General features: G+C 29.9%; 3 protein-coding genes across 3 annotated transcripts; 1 reads left to right on the plus strand and 2 right to left on the minus strand.

Moving 5' to 3' along the window:
* Positions 1-1,670: 1,670 nt before the first annotated feature.
* LOC113869082 (E3 ubiquitin-protein ligase Os04g0590900-like) lies at positions 1,671-2,759 on the plus strand. The gene has a single exon (XM_027505224.1). It carries the CDS (start codon positions 1,671-1,673, stop codon positions 2,757-2,759), a length of 1,089 nt encoding a protein of 362 aa, XP_027361025.1.
* A 3,594-nt stretch (positions 2,760-6,353) lies between these two features.
* Positions 6,354-7,886, minus strand: LOC113870459 (RING-H2 finger protein ATL29-like). Its single transcript, XM_027507050.1, has one exon. It carries the CDS (start codon positions 7,353-7,355, stop codon positions 6,354-6,356), a length of 1,002 nt encoding a protein of 333 aa, XP_027362851.1. The 5' UTR covers positions 7,356-7,886.
* Positions 7,887-16,042: 8,156 nt separating this feature from the next.
* Positions 16,043-18,981, minus strand: LOC113869422 (cinnamoyl-CoA reductase-like SNL6). The gene is made up of 5 exons (XM_027505740.1): positions 18,615-18,981; positions 18,367-18,524; positions 16,915-17,106; positions 16,395-16,732; positions 16,043-16,305 (listed from the first exon to the last, which is right to left on the minus strand). Exons 1-5 carry the CDS (start codon positions 18,742-18,744, stop codon positions 16,224-16,226), a joined length of 900 nt encoding a protein of 299 aa, XP_027361541.1. The 5' UTR covers positions 18,745-18,981; the 3' UTR covers positions 16,043-16,223.
* Positions 18,982-21,827: the final 2,846 nt, after the last annotated feature.

The following is a 21,827-nucleotide window of genomic DNA, read 5'->3' on the forward strand; positions in this document are numbered from 1 at the left end:
AGTTAAGTTAATAACATTTATGTTATTTGAATGAGTATAAATTGATAGAGTATATCACTATTTATATTACTTATTTAGTTTTATTTATATATACATATATTTCTAAAACATATTTATAGTAATATATCAAACATTTTCTTATAACAAAATTGAGTGCCTTCTTGAAGAAAGAAGCCCGTACGTCCAGGAAGAGAAGCTGAATAGCCCAAGGGGAGAGCAAATGGTTAGTTAGGTGTTGGGTGAAAAGTGACAACTATATTTGACTGTAACTTGCTTTAAAACACAAACTTCGTTTTTTTCTAAGGCACCTTTATTCCCTCACGAATATATTCTCATAATCAAGTTGACTAGCAAAATAATTTACGTTATCATATGAATTAAGATTATGCTTGTGTGTAACTTGGGATTTAATTTATGATTACCTTATAATTTTAAAGGACTATAGTTCCCATTATTGAGTTAAGTTTAATTATTGGAATATGCTAAGATAAAATATAAACATATGATAGGTTATATTTCTGTACAAAGGACCACACTTGACCTCTTAAGTTGCAGGGAGAAAGATACTTACTGTTGGGATCATGGGGAGAATATATGCAAAGTAGAATAGAATGGTCACATGTTTAAGTCCCACAAAGGGGATATGATGCATAGAGGAAAGAACTGAGTGAGCACAATATTTAAACAACAGAAGTGATAGTGTTCCAACACATCGCTGCTACTCTGATTGTTGGACCCTTTTTTGTCAATACTCAATACTAAAGAATTTTGTTATGTCTCTACATGACACAAGTTATTAGGATAATTTTTTGTTGCCAATAGGCAATAACATCATAGTGATACACACTCACTAACCTGGTATAGGTGACATTGAAAGCAAAAAAGCCTGAAATTTCCAACATATATCCACTTCTGTGTGTCAGATACAGCTAGCTTACGACACACATAGGTAGGCACACATTAATGAAGTTCTTGAGCTAATTTTTATGTCACTTTACAAGGACTAAATCGTCCTGCTACTTGAATAGTGAACAAGTTAAAATAACTAAAAGATAAAAAAAGAAAAAGCATTCCTATTTTATAAATTCTCAACCAACATCACCAGATCACCTCCACCTCCTTAGTCAACAAATCATGGTAACCAAGAAAGATAAACAAGAAGGAAAAGAAAGCCATCCACAAGAAAAAGAAAAAGTTAAAGTACGCTCATCAGCACCCCATTTTCCTTGTCTTTGCCCTGCTTTCCATCTAAGCCATTTGGCCCCTTTTCCATGCTATCTTTACCATTGATAGAAACTTATGTTCTAGCAAGTCTCTCTGTCTTCTTGCCCTTTCTCTTGCACCGATAATCTCTAAGACGGTCACCCTTTCTTGCTTGCTTGTTACTCATCATTGTTATGATATAAAGCTTCTCAAATTCCTGTATGCTTGCATGCAGCAGAAGCTCCAATTCCAACTATGGTTTTGTAAATTTTCTGCTTGTTTCTACGTTTTTCTGAAAGTTCAATTCTTCTGTTATAGATGGTAATTTTTTATTAGTCAGAGCCTATTTCTATTACGTAAAAATTCACTTGCCATAGAATGAGAAAATAGAAACCATATTTGTTTATAAAATTGTTCATGTGTTAGTACTATATATTATTGCGCCTACATCCTAAGTTTCTTGCACCATGGCATCTCTAGGCAACCCAAGAAGTTGGGTTCCATACATGAACAACAAAGATTGTTCTCAAGGATTTTGTAGCCTGTATTGTCCACAGTGGTGTTATGCAATCTATTCTCCTCCTCCTCCTCCCTTTGAATTCCCTTATGATGATTCGAGTCCAAATTTATCCCCTCTAGTCATTGCAGTCATTGGAGTCTTGGCAAGCGCTTTTCTCCTTGTGAGTTACTATACCATAATATCCAAGTACTGTGGGAGCAGGGAGTTTTCACAAAGCGAAAACCTTGAAGTAAATGTTGAATTTGAAGAGGATCACAATCCCTCACTCCATGAACCATGGCAAGCTTCAACCATTGGCTTAGATGAGGCTTTGATTAAGTCCATAACTGTTTGCAAGTACAAGAAAGGTGATGGGCTGGTTGAAGTGACAGATTGCCCTGTTTGTCTCAGTGAGTTTCAAGATGATGAAAGTGTTAGACTCTTGCCAAAGTGCAGCCATGCTTTTCATCTTCCTTGCATTGACACGTGGCTCAAATCTCACTCTAGTTGCCCTCTATGTCGTGCTAGCATATTCACCTTTAATGCTACAAATGCAACACTTCATGTGCCAGCCACACTAATGGAACTCCCTTCAAGGAATGAAACTTCTTCAGAAAACCAACATGCAGATGAAAACATAGCTGATGCAAGAGAATTAGATGCTGTGGAAGAAGAAATTGCACCCGGTAGAGCAGTTCCAAAGACTGCATTTGCATTGCGTGCTTTAAGTGATCTAGGAAATTTGCGTGGGAGAAATAGCATAATTGAGATCAGAGATGACGACTATGATTCTGTTAGAAGGTCAGTTTCTATGGATCATTCGTTTCAAAATGTTCTGTCAGTTTCTGATGTTTTGCATATGAATCATGAACAAGAAGGATCCTCAACTGGGGTTGGTACATCAAAGGGATCAAGAGGTGAAAGTAGTAAGTCTAGCTATAAAAGACGGGTGTTGCATTGTGTTTTGAGTCCAATTGCTATGAAGAGATCATTTTCCAGTGGAAGATTCTCCCTTAGCGGAAATGGTAGAGGAAGGCATGGGATTTTGCCTGTCTAAGAAGTACCTTAAATTTTTATCCTCTTTCTTATGGCAATGAAGAAGGATTTTGCCTGTCTAAGAAGTACCTTAAATTTTTATCCTTTTTCTTATGGCAATGAAGATGAAGAGGTTGACCAAATTTTAGTTGAAGATCTTATATTAAATATGATTGAATTTTTATATGGTTTATTAACCAGTGTGATATCAGTAGTAGCCGAAGAACAGAACTTTTCATGTATATTTTTTTTGGGTTTTTATTTTGATTAGTGAGTTAACATGTCAGTAAAGATTAAATGCTATGTTTCCTTTGTGTTAATAACAGGAAACGCTTTATGAGCAACTCAAACTCCTTTCTTTGTATGTATCTCTGCTCTAAACTCTGCATCAAACTTCACCCTGTCATGGATTACACACACTTTCTTTATGACAATACTTTCACGTGATTACTCCACTCAAATGCAATTATAATCATTAAATATTTCCTTAATTTATCAATTCTGTAACCAAACGGATCAATGGTTCATACGTACAATTAAAAGGTCTAATACTATTTGTGTGCCCAAGCTTGTACACTGCCTGTATGTAATGTTAACCTTTTGTATTGATATTTTTATAAACGTTTAGTAATATGCTTTATGATTGTGCAAACCATATTTATCGTTTTCATTATTTGCTTCAGCTAAGGTAGTACCCAGTTAGCAATTACTGGACCATAACTGTGTATGTTGTTGTACTGATTTTTGATGCACACATATGGTGTCAAATCAGTGGTGACAGAATTGCTATCAAGGACTGTAGCCCTCTCAATAATTAGGAATTAGGATTTAAACTTCAATGCAGGTAAAAAAGTTACTATTTGTTTTGTAGAATGTAAAGTACTATACTTACGTTTTAACTTATATATAATTTGTATAAATTATAAAGTATCGATATTTTATATTTAACTGTATCAACATTCAACAGCACCTTTTTTTTAATTATACTGAATTTGAATTCCATTATTAGCGGATTAGAAGGATCTGTAAGCTTTGGTAATTAGAATTTTAATTTTTATATCTATTTTTTTCATCACAGCACTTCAAAAAATTGTACAACTCTCTTTTTTTGGGGGGTCGTGTGTACAATTCTCTTTATCCAAATAATTGTGTCCGGTTGTGACAGTAATTGAGCCTGGGGTTGAATATTCACATTCCATTGAACCATTTACATTGTTGCTCTACTGAAATATGTGCGTTGATAAAGCGGCGATTTGATATAAAATCTTACACTTTATTGAGTAAATGACCCTTTCAAACATGTCATATGATATGAAAAGACTTTGATTATCTATGTTCATCCTCTGTCACTGGATTTCAAATTCACATATTCAACGAATTATGAACCTTGGTTGGACAATGTCCTATTTCTACATGTGGAGCTTGTGGGACAGGTTATCTATCTCTTGCAAAACTTCCAGCTCAATTTGTGAGCAAAAAAAAGAAAAGAACTCGTAACTCATTTTTTATTAATAAAAAATAATTATAATTACACTGACGTTTATTTTTGGCAGCATATTTGAAAATGGAAAAATGATTTTTGTAGGGCAAAGTCTATGGATCGTTGCATCACACGTTATCAACACTTTTTAATAGAACGAGACAAAATCATGATGGTTATTTTTGAACCCATTGTCCAATTCCCAGCTACCAGGAGTGAAAGAAAGCTCTCACTCTGACCAAACAAGATCTTTTAAAATATCTTAGTAATACCCTTATTGTGGCCATTCTTTGATACGCAATATGTTAAAGAGTTTGACGGTGCTGTTCAATGACATTGGAGCTTCATTCTCTCTATTTTGGACCCAAACAACATAACTAACTAATACACGTTTTGTATTGGTATTTTCAGCAGACAAGAATTAATTAAAGAAAACCAATTTAAACGTCTACCACATTCACATTTCACCCACAGATGCCTTTAAGAAGAAAAATATACTGGGTTTCATAAGTAGGTCATGGACTAAGAATTTGGAAGAGATTATTTTAAATATCTTTTTTCATTTACTCTTTTGGTTATTTGGAGCAGATTATTTAAATAGCAGTATTAAATGCTTGTTTGTTAGCCTTGCGTTTTTCTTACCTACTACTGGAGTTGTAAAGAAATAATTTAATCTTGCTGTTCGGTATGAAGATAAATTTCCCTCAAATGCCAAGCAAATTGTTTTTGCAAAATAAACATATGACATTGTTACTCCATCTGCATTGCATAAAAAATTCCAGGCTTACACATTGATGGGGGATTGGCATGATCGATATATACATGGACTAAAAGCTTATTCTCTTAAGATGTTACGTAGAAGAATCAAAGTTGGATTAACTTTCAAGCTTCAAAACAGATAGATGAGCATTGAGTAGCCTAGTAAAAAGCTTAATAGTTTATGAGACGGGATGTTTGAAATGCATGCTGGAAATAACACAATCTTTGTTTCCACAGATTGTTTGAAATGCATGCTGTGATATTGAAATTAAAATTAATGTTACTAGTTCACCCTCTGGCCATGAAGAGTATACCTTAAAGATATATACCAAAGAACCAAAACAGAACCAAAAAAGACAAGGGGTCAATAAATCACCGGGAAGAAAAATTACATACGAAGGTTGCGGGTTCGATTACTGAAGCAGGAAATTGGGATTTCAATGAATTTGGAGCTTACCTTCTTAAGGATAATCAATTATATTAGTGGTGTTCCCCCATATGATCATGTACGTATCATGGATAATGGGTTGATCATGCATGTGGGCCGGGGCTGAAATGTCATTGCGTTTTTTCATAATAAATCCAACCCATGCACTGTGTTGGATGGCGATCCTGATTGTATGAGATTGGTTGAAATGCCTGGCCCCACCTTACATGTTCATGGAGATGAAATTGCTAAATCATAGATGCATTGATCTTTTAAAGCAATTTAAGTGAAAATACAAAAAGATTTCACTGTATCAGTTATAAATTACACTCTTAATTAAGTGTCTATTAGAAGTGTAAAATATTTTTTTTCTCTTTTATAATCATGTTAATAGTAAAAATATTTTAAAGAAAAGTCCAATGACACTTCTGTTACTTCGTACTTTTTATTTTGTGTTTTCCCCTCCCTCTGACCATTGGTTATTAGGCATTTACAACAGTTTTTCATACTCACCCAAAATAATAATAATAATAATAATAATAATAATAATTTTCGGACAAAAACTTTTATATTAGTACATCCTGTGGTGTTGTCCTTATATGGAGTTTGGATTCGTCTCATTGTTTCGACCAAAATAGTTTCCTCCCTAATAGCTGAGCTATGGGAATTAGTTTCAGAGTTTGTTGTCTCCTTTGACCTTTGGCGCCCATATATAAAAAAACAAAGAAAACCTTTCAAGTCATATCAATTCCAGTGCCGATAACCATTTCGAAGTCCATTTATAACACTTCTAATACCAACTTTTAGAAACTAATTAAATCTATGGTATCTAATTATGTACGAACTACTGAGAATAAATTTACTTCTATCTTTCAGCCCATACGAGATTTCAAACAGAAAAAAGATTAGAAGGAAAAGCAACCACAACAGAGAATGAAGAATATAGTTAATTAAACATTTTCATTACCACTACAGGAAGAGCATCCAAATAGAATTTGAACATGACCAGAATCACTATTACAAGGCGCAGCAAGCTTTGCCATATCCTTATGATTAGAACAACTCTTGGAGTAGTTGTGCCCTCTCCTTTCAATTTTCAACTCTACATTTTCCGGCAATCTCAACGTATATTTATCATCATTATCTCTATCTTCATCTTCTCTAATCATAACTATAGAATGCCCAGTCGTGTGTGACCTTACAAACTTCTCTTCCCCACGTTGTTGCATGCTCCCACTCACCGAAACTGCCACATTAGCATCATCATGACGTCTCTCATCTCCATCGCCTTCTTTTACACCAGCGCACACGTGATTCCTTCTCTCTTCTTCCACGTTAAGATTCTCCTCAACTTGTTCCACGGGTTTTTGCGTTTCTTCGGTCGGTGAATCAAGATCCGTGCGACAAACGGGGCATGTCTTGTTGGATCGAAGCCAAAGGTCGATGCATTCTTGATGAAAAACATGGTAACAAATGGTTAAGAGTCGTAGCATGCTATCATCTTCGAACTCGACCAAGCAAATGGCACATTCAAGGGAATACTTCTTTTCCTTGCGAAGATTCTTCACTGTGGCATAGAGGAAGGTGGGGAATGTTTGAAGAAGAGAAGGGTCAAGGCCTGTGTAAGGAGAAGCAGCATTGGGAGAAAGACGAATAAGGGTTCCTGAAGCTGAGCGTTGAAAGGCCCAAGCGTTTACCATGTTCACAAAACAACATCTGCAGAAGTAGACAATGGTGAAACCTATGAAGCAAACGAGAACAACAGCGAGTGTACATGCTATTAGCGCTGGTGGGGAAGTGTATGATGTGGGTGGTACTAGTGCTTGTTGTGGCGGTGATGAGGTTTCAGAATTTTCTGCTTTTGTCAAAGACATGGTTGGTTCTTTGCATGGATGAGAGAAGTTTAAGCAGAAGCAAGGTGTAGGGGGAAAATCATGCAGAGGAAAAATCATGCAGAGGAAAGTGGTGTACGTAGTGTCGCAAATTTCTTCTTTTTTTTATTTTTTAAAGCTGGGTTTCTCAGAATAGATGTTGGGCTATTATTATTATGGGGTGGTGATGTGGAAAGTTGGTTTAGTTTAGCCCTTGCTTGGTTCCGGGGTCATTGGTATTGAACGAGTCCTTATGAGAAGGGCGAGGGCTTGTGTCCGAACACTGGCTACGATGAATCTGAATCAGTGAAGGTGTAGACCATTGTGTGTATATTAAGCTCTTAAATTGCATATCAATTATGTCATAAAAAAATTCGATGTAACCATGCCTAAATCAAGAAATAATTAGTTGAGCAAAAAATAAGTTAAATGAGAATTATGTAAGCCAAAAAAAGAGTGAATCTGCGGGAGTAGATACCTGCACTATACTCTTCTAATTAAGTTCATTGGACACTGTGTGTGTGGTCCAAATCTTTTGCTTAGTTTGATTAGGACAATCTGGCGCGTTAGAAAAAATATATATACAGTAGTTGTCCCATTAAGTTGGCTCAGATGGTCCGCAAAAAAAAAAAAAAAAAAAAACTCACGTTGTTTGGTTCTCAGCGATAAATTATGACCACTCAGGTATAATCCTCCACATTATATATATTTTTTATTCCCTTGTCCCCTGTCTCCCTTCCCTTGTGAAACCTATTATAATCACCCATAGACTCTAAAAAAAATCATACCCAAACTACATATCTTTTGTATATATTTTGAAAACACCCTAAAATGCATATATTTTAGTAATGACATCATCAATCATTTTTATTGTAGAAGTATAAAAACTGTAGTTATTAAAAAAAATTTGAATCACTAAATCAATCCAAAAATATTCTAAACTAAAAAAAGTTAGCTAAATAACTAAAAATAAAAATTTTATGCAATCTAGTTTATTTTTTATTTTTTATATTCAAAAGTTAATCAAACTGCAAGACATAATAAATTTATACTTTTTTCTATTCTACACTCAAATAAACCCTAACCTAAATGTATTGTGTGCTATACCGATACAATATCTTATACGACCTCAAATTATATTTTTCTTTAAATATTCTATGATACCAATATCAACTAAAACAGTCTACTCTAAATTAAAGTATATCGAGTAGCACTTTTTACTAATAACTCTACTCTAATTAATTACATTTCATTTATTTATTTAACTGAACAATTAAAACATTATCTCAAAAATTAAAAAAAATTAAAATAATTAATTCAATTTAAAATTAAAATACAAAAAAACTACTTTAAATTTACTATTATTTTTAAATGAATTCAAATAAAAATACAATCAAAGTAAATGACTTTTGTTTAATTGTACTTTTTTTCATGCCATAGATTTTTTTTTGTTTGACTATTCTTTTAACTTGAGTTTTAAATTTTCTTTATTAGATCTACGTTTTGATATTATATTAGATTTTCATTCTTGGCTCAATCCATGAGTGAGGAAAAGAGAATGAGTTACAAGTTTGAGTTGCATAATTATCTAAAATATTTTAAATAATTTAAAAATTAAATGCTTTTCGTTGTATAGTTTAAAATTTATTGCCAACAAAACAACCTAGAATTTGATATCTCAATAACTCCTTCTCAAACTAAGCACGTGTCTGGTTACATGTTTTGAATGTCTAAAACGTGTCTATAAGCTACTTTGCAGTGTTGAATATACGTACATTCAGAAGGTGATCGATAGAGGCAAAAACAAATACACGCCGAGTATTTTTCTTGTTTGCTAGTCCCTCCATTGTTGTGCAAGAAGAAGAAAGCCATTGTTATGCCAATGACAACACAGTAAGGGAAACTTTTGAAGCAACGATGGGGAGGTTCGAGTAGAAAGGAGAGATATGACATCGAAATAGGGATACTTTATTTATTTGGGTTCAATCGATGGATCTCCCAATGATAGTGCCAGCTTATTTAGCCTGCACTATGCAACTTTTTTATTTTCTTTCTGTTGCAACTTGCAATGTGCACCTCCTTATCGTTTGGTACATAGATAGATGCACCTTCTAAATTCACCTTCTATTGCAGCTATTTTTTCTTTAATCAACTTTTATTTTATTAAAATGTATTTTTTTCTTTTACCAAAAATAATTATATATAATTTTTCTTTTTTATACATATACTGGTTATTGTTTTCATACATTTACAATTTTTTAAAACAATTTTAGCGACACGAAGTTGCATATACATATTAAATCTTTTAACTCAAAACAATCATAATGCACAATTCCAAACAGATCTTTAATCATTTTCAAAAATAATAAAATATTTAAATGGTACAAAATGATTTTACATATATAATTTTATTATAATAATAAGTATTCTTTCACATATTATTATATATCTTTTTTTCAACAAGAATAAAAAAAATTTACTCTTTATATTGATAATGTTAGCCATGAAAAAATAATTTTTTTATGAATTATACAAATATGTTAAATTAAATTAATTAATAAAAATATTAACAATATATTTTATGATTATTTTTCAATTTAAATAAATTTTTAAAAATAATATAATTATTATTAATAATTAAATTTTACAAATTTAATATTTTTTATTGCGTTCAATATTCCGAGTATCTTCACATGCAAAAAAAATTATTAAATCTAAAATTTAAAATTAACTTTCATTGAAGAAACAGAAGTTTATTTAAATAAATTTTAATATGTGTTTTGTTAAAATGTTAAGAATAAAAAAATTGAATAAATAGCATAGCATTCTTTACTTTAGAAAATAATAATAAAATATTTAACAAATTTTATAATAAAATATTTAACAAATTTTATAATATAAAATTTCTAAAACAAGAATGTAAATTTATTTGTATTATCTCATTTAATTTAATAAAAGTATTTATGAATAAGAATAAAATATCAAATTTTTTATCCAGAATTGTAAAATTTTAATATATAATTATCAAATTCTAATTTATAGTTTAATAATTAAATGTGTTAATTATTTTATCATTTAATATTTATCAATTAGTTGAATAACCCTTTTTTTTTTTCAATACGTTCAATTCAATCAATTATCTTTATCAACTTTCATTTAACTTTTCAACTTCTAACCACTTTTATAACTTTCAATTTTCTTATCTATTACTTTTTTCAAATACACTTTAAGGAAGCCGTCAATTTATCTGACGGAGTGAAGAACTGAAGATGGCTTTGTGGAAGAAAGTAAACCCTAGTCCAACGACTCTGCGTCTTTTGACAAGGGATAAACCTTAGATTAATTAACTAAATAAATTAGGTTAAATTTTTAAAATCCAGTTAGTTAAGATGTCAGATTATAGTCCATTTAAAAAACTGTTTAAATTTAATAAACTACCTTATTTTAATATAATGATATATTAAACTTTTACTATAAGATTTTGAAATTATATATCTTCTGAGCATCTATTTAGAAAACTGGAGAAAATCAAATGACCTATAGATAAGTTTACAGGCATAAATCTATTTACATTTAACTTTTTGTTGTTTATTTAAAAGCTTAATTACTACAACATAAGTTTTTTACTAAGCTTTTAAGATAGATTAAATTTAAGTTAACTATATTTGTAGTCTTATAAAGTTATAAAATTAATTTTTTTAATTAAAATTTATTTACTTTCAGTCTTTATATATACTAAAAGTAGAATCGTAAAAAAACTAAAAGCACGTAACTTTTATATGTTTATAAAAATAATAATAAAATTTAATTGGACTAAAATTAAACTTTAACAATTTTACAGAGTTAAAATGTATTTAATCCATTAACCTTTAAAAAAGGTTAAATCATACCTTAAAAATCAATCTATATTAATAAAATAAAATAAATTTAAAAATAATATTAATCTTAAACATTTGTTTAGATGAAAGTAAAAAACAAATTAAATAAAAATAAAAAGATTACAATATCAAATATGTAAGGGATGAGACTCAATTTTAAAACTACAGACTTCTTAATTTAACTAAAAAATTTACATATATATTTTTTTACACTAAATGTTTTTAATTATAACTTGTCAATATTTTCTTAATCAGTTTTTTATATTCTAAATAAAATATACATACTTGTAGAAAGATAAAAATAATTCTCATCACAAAATTTATGTCTTTCATTGCATCAAAATAATACAAGAAATATTAAATATTTATATTAAGTTGTTTTTAACAATTAATCTCAAATTTTATAAAACCTAGACTATCTCGACACATTTTCATCCCTAATCAATATGCCACTATTTCAAGTGTTTTATGTACCACACATGTCACCATCAAATATAGCGTGTGACCGGACCACTTTAGGTGTAGTCGTATGGGTAGGCAAATTAAACAACATAGTATAGGCCAAACATATTTTTTGCCAACCCAATACATATCTTAAGGTCGATGAGCCGTAGATTAGAAGAAAAAACATAAACAGACCTATAATTTTTTTAAAATATATTATAAAATTATTTCTAAAAAATAAATTATTAGGAATTAAGATTTTAAGATATTTAATTCTCGACCAAAAAATAGAGAATTAACCTATTTATCAACAGTGCTTTAATTTTTTAAATAAATAACAATAACAAACTTATAAATGAAAATCTATAAAATAAACAAATGGATGGAATATTTGACCTAATTAACTTGAGTCAGCCTAACTTCAAAATAAGCCAAGTTAAAAGAAAAGGAAGAATTTGTTTTCTTAATCCATATATCTTATCAGACTGTTTGAATTCAAGTTCTACACTCAAATTTTGTTTGCAAATACTGATAATAAATTCCTTTCTCGAAACATTTTTATCTGCTGTTTAAAAGTTTTAGTCAACAAATCAAAACTGTATAATTAATATGCCATAATTATTTTGAATTTTCAAATATATTTTGAATTTATTAATTTATCTATTTTTTTCATAATAATCTTTTTTATTAATTAAAAATAAAAATTACTGTTATTTCTTTCAAGGTAAGAGTATAGTTAAAAATTAATTAATGTTATTTTTTAATTTTAAAATAATAAATCAATTAAAATATTTTTGAAAAACAGTTAAAAGAAATGGGCTTTTTTATTTAAATAATACTTATTTAAAAACAAATTCTTAAAATAAGATTTATTCTAAACTATTTCCTTGTCTGGGGCTTTTTTTTGCCAAATCAACAGCAGTATCGCACATGCATAGACGATAGTAAATTTTTATTATTATTTTAATAGAGTATCGTTCCAATATTACCGATACTACACCAAAAATTGACACCTGTCAAAATCGCATGAGTATCGGATAAAATGAAACGATAACATATTTTTATTATTATTTTAATATATTATCGTCGTCCAGCATTCGAAATTCATGTTTTTTTAATCAATTTTAATACTATCGTTGCAGATTAACCGATACTCATTTTTTATTATTATTTTAATATTTTGCCAAAAAAATAGGAAATATGACTTCTTAGAGCGGTTCCTTATGAACCGCTCTCATAACTCTATTTCAGAGAGCAGTTCATAAGGAACCGCTCTCAAAAGTCATGTTTTTTTATTAGAAACAATCAATGAAGTAAATTATTATGGACGACAAATTTATCTTCTTCTTTTTTTCAAAATGAAACTATTTTACATGAAAAAAATTTGTAGCAAATATTGTGTTGCTAACTTAAAAATATGGTGATACACACTTTTATAAATAATTTAGAACTTACAAAATGAGAGTATTTTTATGAATTTTTTTTTTGTTAAGCTGCATAGGTTCTTTTTTGAGGTTAGACAACAAGTATTTTTTTTGTTATTTGATTCAATCGTATTAATTTTGTTGTTTCGTCTAATTGGTATAATTGTAAATTCAAATTCAGTATCATCCAATTATCTACAAAATTAGAACATATTATCATATATAATAAATATAATACAAGCTAATTCAAAATACCAAATATCTTATCATATAAATCAGCTGTTGCAAGTTTAATATATATATATATATATATATATATATATATATATATATATTCAATGAATAATTTAAAATTAAAATAAATTACAAAAGTTATATTGTAATATTGTGTGAAATTTCAAACTTTAAAAATTAATTTTAAATTAAGATTAAAATAATTTTTAATTTGATGTTGTGTATTTAAATTTTAAAATTAAACAAAATTAAATTTAAATAAAAATAAACAAATGATATTGTAAAAAAAAATAGATTATTAGAATCTATACAACTTAAAGTTTGAATCTGATTAATTCAATTATAATAAATACTTAAAAAGATAATTTTATCGTCTATAATAATTTACTTAACTGATTGTTTCCAATAAAAAAACATGACTTTTGAGAACGGTTCCTTATGAACCCCTCTCTGAAATAGAGTTATGAGAGCGGTTCCTAATGAACCGCTCTCTAAAGTAGAGTTATGAGAGCGGTTCCTAATGAACCGCTCTCTAAAGTAGAGTTATGAGAGCGGTTTATAAGGAACCGCTCTAAGAAGTCATATTTCCTATTTTTTGGTGAAATATTAAAATAATAATAAAAAATGAGTATCGGTTAATCTGCAACGATAATATTAAAATTGATTAAAAAAACATGAATTTCGAATGCTGGACGACGATAATATATTAAAATAATAATAAAAATATGTTATCGTTTCATTTTGTCCGATACTCATGCGATTTTGACAGATGTCAATTTTTGGTATAGTATCGGTAATATTGGAACGATGCTCTATTAAAATAATAATAAAAATTTACTATCGTCTATGCATGTGCGATACTGCTGCTGATTTGGCAAAAAAAAAGCCCCAGACAAGGAAATAGTTTAGAATAAATCTTATTTTAAGAATTTATTTTTAAATAAGTATTATTTAAATAAAAAAGCCAAAGAAATGTAGTATTATTGATTTTTTAAAATTAAAAAAGAGAAAATATATTTTATTACCGGATGCCCACGCGTCCTACTCCAATATTTGGATATCTTAACTTTCAACTTTTAATGATGGAGCCAAAGAAGCAAGAGTTCATTATTTTGGTATATCCTGTATTCATTTTTCTATAAGGCAGAGTTAGAAATAACTTGAGTTGTCAAGCATTTATTGTTTATTGATGATATTTAATGAATTATCAAATTCTATGACATAGCTAACAATTACCATGTATAAACAACTCATTTTGGGCAACCCCTAAAGGTGCGATAGCCACTCTGGAATTGAAATATTAAATGATGATAGGTTGATGTTTGGAAACCCTTCGTAGCCAAGGAAATTGCTACTGTTAAGTTTTAAAAGTTTATTCTTATTCTCACTCTTTATGTTTTCCTGATCTAGTCGTTTTTCTATCTGAATCTATCATAATATAATTGCATGAAATCAATTTTGGAAATTAATGGGCAAATCATTCAAGTCATTCAACTCATGTAGACTGGTTATGTTTGAGGGGGGAAGAACCGGAAGAGAAAAATAGTCAAGAGAATCGTTTCCAATACGTTTCTCTAGCATGTCGTATCCGAATTCTTTTCAAAGCATGACTGAGAAAGAGAACCGAAACTCATTCATCTGTAAGTTCCTCCACAAGATCAAGAGCACAATCTTACGTGTTTTCTGTTTATTATCCATCACCATTTTAAGAATAACCCGTTCAAATCAGAATATCGATCGGGATTTAACATGATGTATTGGGAAATTCCAATCCACAATATTCTCATATCAAGACGTGTGCCTCATGTACATAGGTTGATTTTTTTCATCGCGAGTGAAAATAAAACAATTATATATACATAGGTTGATTGATGATAAGTATAACAACTTAATTTTCTCACTAATTAAATAACAAAAAAATATGTCACCTTTAGTCTTTAAAACTGAAGAAAAATATTTTAAATAATAATGCTTTTTATAAAAAAAAAGTATTCATTACTTAAAAAAAATATACTAGTGTAATGAATATTATATTTTTTAAAAAATTAAGCCAAAACATGAATGGTCATCACAGTTGTAAGATGGAAAAGAAAGCATATTATGGAACATTTCACAAACCAGCTTTGAAAAGAATAAAGAGCATGAAATAACAGTATGGATAGGCTATCAACAATAGAGCGGTTGAGGGAGCTTAATTCAAAGAAAGGACATAAGGTACTTAGAAAAATGGACAAGACAATGTGAAGTACTAGCGCAGTGTTCCCAATGCCATATCTTCATCGCCCTCAAGAGAAAAAGTTATTGAATGAATTTGAAAAGGTTTATTAGTTTTTATTGAGTATGCGGCATCGCATTTATGGAGCCAGTGGTTTAGTTTTCTTATAACTTGCTATCTTAATTCTAGCCGTGTCCACCGACCTCATTTTATAATCCAGCTAAGCTTTTGTTGGTCCACTCCACACTCTCCACTTAACTAATCCTTAGGCACATTTATGCTCCCATATGATTTCATTAATTATTCTATTATACGATTACTGTGACGTGTAATTTAAGTGTCTGTTATCATTTTTATTTAAATTAATTTTTATTTTTATAATTATTATTTATTAACAATAACTACTCCATGTGTGTGGGTCATAAGCCACCACCGAGGACATACTCTATCACAAACACAGACTTGAACTGCTACCTACCTTTTTTCTGTGTGGTGGGGGGAGGGGGCATACGGCACGTAAACTATGTTCCATTTTCGATGCTAATAAGATAATCGAAAATAGACACTTATGTTGCATTATCTAATTTATAAATAAATAAAGAAATTATTATTTGATTAAAAATACAATCATTTGTAATAAATAATAATATGGGGCATAGGTACATATTTTCGCAACATTTTACACACGAATACCCTCTCGCAGAAAACAGCCAAGGTGATTGCTCTATCACCGTCCAAAATATCACCGCCGAAGTCAAGCCTCGAAATCCACCATCAATTTGTTCAACTTCTTGTTGCTTATTCTCTGTTCGATAAAACTCTTACCATGGTCATCGCTGCAGTGGATAAAAAAATTTCAGTCAATTTTCAAGAGTCAACTGCCAACGGTAAGCAAAAGTTAAAATGACCAAAAACGCCCTCTGACCTTTGAGGTAAGGATGAAGAAGCAGAAGGCGTCAACTTGCGGGCGAGCTGAACGGCGTCGTCGTGGGTGTTGATGATGTGGTTGAAGCACAAATAACGACCGTAGGATGAGACATCCTCGTACACGCAAATGTGAGCATCCACCAAGAAGTCCAAATCAACGGTCACGAAGACACCATCCTCGTACATCTCAGCGGCTCCTCTCAAGTAAGGACTTTTAATTGATAGATCGTGGGCCATCAACAAGCCTGCGTTTACGGACACCATGTTCACTCCTCTGTCCATTGCCAAGGCCCATGCTGTCTTCTCTGCCATTGTCTTTGACACCCCATGCCATAACTGTTGGTACACCCAAATCAATTATTCATTTTGGACGTTTTCTATAGGACAACAGTGACACTTATGTTCAATTCCGGGTCATTTATGTATATTTATTTATCAATTTTGCGACGCACCCAGGTGTGAAAATTGAAAATGTGATGGTTAATTGTATAATAGTATAGTTAATTATTATACAGTACCTTGAATTTTCGACAGAAATTGACATCACTCCAATGTCTCTCGTCTAAATCCAATTCCATGGTCTTACGATCCTCCCTCCAAACAACTGCGGTAGCTGAGGATGTGAAAACCACTTTATCTATTGTTTCTGTCTGAGCACAAGCTTCGAGCACGTTGTGTGCAGCTCTTACTTCCACGTCTGCCATGTATTCCTGTATGTTTCCAAGACCAGTGATCAATTTTGCCCACTAATTTTCAACACTTATAGGCACGTGGTAAAAAATTAAAATTTAATTTCTATAACTTTAATCATTAAATTTTCAAATATTAAAGAGTGATATGCAGTTTATTTTAAAAAAATAAAAAAAGATCAAATATTATTATTTAATTAGTTTACGTATGATAAAAATATAATAACGTATAAATCTTTTAAAAAAAGAGTTCCAACGTATTTTTGTCAACTCTGGTAAAAATTTAACTGTAATAACTCTCCACCAAACTTTTTGCTTTTGGTCAAAAAGTTTGTCCGAAAATGCTAGCCACAAATTAAACATCATGGAATTGAATTTTTGGGTCAGGTTTTGCAACAGATATCCTTGTCCTACAAAAATATATTTACATTTTATTTTATAATAAACCATATACAAAAAGCTTCTGATACGGCAATGCAAGTCTACACAATAAAATATTCTTTATAGAATAACAAAATACAACATTTGATTGCAAGTCTACAGAATAAAGTAATCAGAACACTGTTATGAGAGACAAAAATTAAATCTATATTATCAATTTGTTTTAATAAATTTGAATCATTTTTATGCTAGTGTCACATTGCGTGTTAATCTATCCAATATTTTCATCATGAGTGCTAATATTTTATCAAATAATATATTGATGTGATCGTACAAGTAATGATATAGGAGTAGGCAAATAAGCACATGGTTTGATAATGAACCAGCTCAAATGATTATGACATATATGAATGTACTATTAATTGAAATGGAAAATTAACCAGCACAAACTACAAGTACACTATTTCCTTCGCTGTCATGGTCTTCCCGAACGCAAAAGCACACCAGAAGTTGGGAAATTTGGGTAACCACTAATTATGCCAACCACATACTCCAATATCTGGGGGTAAACAAACTCTGCTACTTCACCCACATAAAGTTCACGGATTAACTCTTCAAACTTTTGTATTGAAACGCTAGGTGGTATAAAGAGGAATATTTTCAAATCATCATGAATTTGATATTCCATGTGCTATGTTCCACCAATCCAGCGAGCTTGAAAGCATAAACAATTGATATAATTATTGGTTTTAATAATTATGTTGAAGAACTACTCCTACAACATATTTCAATTAATTAAACCATGTTTACGATGATAGAACTGGTTTCGAACATTGTATTCCAAACTAGTAGGAGAAAGAGGGCAGCAAAAAAATAGAAGAAATATCGTGGCACGCTTACATCATAATCGGGTTGATCAAGGGGAGGTTCAAATGTGTAGAACAAGCCAGAACAGCCTCTGAGTGCGTCAACTATGCTATGGTAATCAAATGGATCAGATCGGAAAATCTTGAGCTTATCGGAATCAGTAGAAATCCCATTGAAAAGGTCTTTTTCCCCTGAGGAAGAATCCAAAAGCAAAGCATGTAAATAAAAGGAAAAGAACAAAGAGAGCGGCACGAAAAAGAAAGAATAAAAAAGAAAAAAACCATATTTTTGAAGGGAAGCGTGGACGGCGTAGCCCCTTTGGAGTAGTCTCTGGACTAGGCTGAAGCCGAACTGGCTGGAAGCATCCATAACGCATACTGTTTGAGTACTTGTGTCGAAAGAAGGGGCCATGGTGAGACTACAGAGATACGAGAAATGAGAAAAAATTGTGACTGGGGTGAAGAGGGTGTTGCGTGCGTTTGTAGGAAAATGAAGAAAGCAAGAGTTAGATTTATAAAAATAAAAAAGGAAAGGGGCGAAGGGCGGCTAGCATTCAAAGAGTGTGGGGGGTAGATAGGTAGGAAGGAGGTAGTTGCAGACTTGTTGTTTGATAGGTGGACACGCGCACACACCCCATATCAAGCCACATCCATACATACATTACTCAATTTTCACAAACCACATTTTTTACAACAACATTTCAAATCCCAAAATATACAGAGTTGACTTTTAAATATTTAAATCTAATGTATTTTCTACTCATAAAATATTTTTAAATATTATATCTAATTAAAAATATAATATAATAAATGTGTTTTATTGGTATACGTAGGAGTAGAATAGGATTTATACCCAGAGTCTTCTAATGATTATTCACACCTTGATTTAGATTTATTTGACCGACGAGTATCTAATTTTTGAATATTTATTATGAGTCATAGTATTAGCACTATTTCTGGAAAATATTTTACTTTATTTGGTTTGATTAATGTCTTTAAAATACTTATTACTAGTATTCTTCTTACCTTAATTGATTGGAAAAGAAGTTTGTCTTTAAAAGTCTTTCAACTTTCAGGAACGATAAATGCAGTTTGGTGGGAATATGCGTGACTGGGCACGGATCTAACAACTCCAAAACCCAAACTGGCTTTAAATAAGGGATTTAAATTGAACATGCAGTGTTGTATGCATAAAAACTAAAATTTGTATGCATACGGCACCCTCTCGTTATCTTTCTCATCATTTAACTGCTTAATGATATATGCAGGAGTAACTTATGGGAATATGCTGTGAAACCCCATCTTTACTTAGCTGTAGTTAAAGCTCTCAAAGTGTGTTGATCCCATAAGAATAACGAATACTCTTATTGATTAAAAATATATATATATATATTTTATTTTTTTTTATTTTTTGCATGTTTAAATTTAATTTTAAAAATTAATTTTAATAAAAAGTTGATTAAATTGTAGGGGTTTTTTGTTTAAATTAATTTTTTTATTTAGCATAACAAAGTTTAAATTTTAAAACCCAGTGTGAGCTTAATATCTTATTTGTCACTTCTAACAATGTTATTTTATTATTGAAATAATTTTTCCTTCTTTCACAGAGAAAAGCATCAAATAAAAAGTAAAAGTTAGCTTTCATCAAAAGTAATGGTTATTAAAATAATTTTTTTCTGAATGGAATCATAATAACATTTTTTTTTTCAATAACTAAGCGTATTTTTCAATTTCACTCAATTTATTATTTAAAAAATTCCTCTTTCGCTCTTGAGCTGCTTGTCACTCACTCTATTCCATGCTTAAACTTAAAGTTTTGTTAGAAAATTAAATTTGTTAATTTTAAAAGAAAAAAATATTGAATAAAAAGTATTAAATCATTCTACTCTCTTTCTTTCATTCTCTTCACTCGAACTTCAAAATATTTTTTTTACTTTATTTTTCCCTTTAAATTATAAACAAGGCTTAATGAATCATAACTCTTTTTATGAATAACTAAGTAAATATTAAATGCTTTTTATCTTTGCATGTTCTCAATAATCAAGGATAAAATTTTAAGACTTTCTCCACCTTTTTATTTCGTATGCATTTGGTATTATAAAGACAAAATAGACTACAGTGTCCCATAAAATGTGAAGGGACTCCAAACATCCTTAAGATGCTTTTCTATCTTGGATATCAATGAATGTGTTTTAAGTCAAGATTCTCCATGACAAAAAATGCTTATGTTTAAAAAAAATCAAAATACCATCAAAAGTGAAAAGGTTTCAAAACAATTGATTTAAACACACATTAATTTATTTAAAAGATAGCCAAACATAAAACACTTTAATTTTTTGAATTTTTTATTAATAGCATCTATATGAAGTTCAGTGATGTGATTTGAACGTTATTTTTTCATTAAATCATTTTAATTATTTAAGATTACTATAATTTTTTAATTTAATTTTTATTGAATGACTTTTCATCATTGAATACTTTATCTGGATGTGATTGAAATGTTTGATTATCTTTATGTTTAATTTCAAACTAATATTATTTTGATCCATTTAATTATGTACTTGGGGAGAAAATATGTGAACTTAATGAAAAATCAATATTAATTAAAAAATTGCGAACTTAATCGCTACCCACGATTAAGTTAGATCTGTTTGAATTAATAGAAAAAACTTATTTTAATTCGATGAAATTCAACTTAATCAAAATTATTTCCGAAAATACCATAACTTAACTCACATAATGAATAGGGCCTGTTTATTTATTTAAGACTTAGAACGTGAACTATGACTTTTACTTGAATCACGCGTACCTGTTTAAAATAGGATTTAATTTTAATATACTAATAATATGAAATATATATATATATATATATATATATATATATGTGTGTGTATATATATATCGTCAATTAATTGAAAAATATCATACACGTGATTTCTAGAGTAATTATTACGTGTTAATGATTTTGATAATTCATGATTAAAAACAATATAGAAATATTTAACTAAACTCTTTAAGAAAATAATGTGTTTTAACTGCATGCCCCTTTTTTTTTCTCATTTACAAAACTTTAATTGAATAATTTGTCAAGAGAAATCAAACTTTTTATCACTTAAAATAATAGAAATCAGTATATTATTTTTATAGGATATAATTGAAATGTTTCAAGATAATTTTGAAGAAAACTTGAACTGCGTCTCTTGTTCATTATATCATGTTGAAATATAATTAAAATATCTAAATAAATCGAGTAAACCATTTTTTACCTTAGACTTTTTCAAGAGAGAAGAAATGACTAAACTGTTGAAGAGATAAATAACTAAACAAAACGATTAAAATATTATTGAAGTTAAACATTTTTAGTGATAAAAAAACAGACACAATTGGTGAATAAGATCAGATAAAGTTAAAAAAAACCAATGAATAAAATAAATAAATAAACCTAAAAGACCAAGTCCAAATAAAAAACTCAAATGACCAAATTACTATTTTTTG

Source organism: Abrus precatorius, unplaced genomic scaffold (genome assembly GCF_003935025.1).
Source record: "Abrus precatorius isolate BTA unplaced genomic scaffold, Abrus_2018 Scaffold6, whole genome shotgun sequence".
Classification (NCBI taxonomy): Eukaryota; Viridiplantae; Streptophyta; class Magnoliopsida; order Fabales; family Fabaceae; genus Abrus; species Abrus precatorius.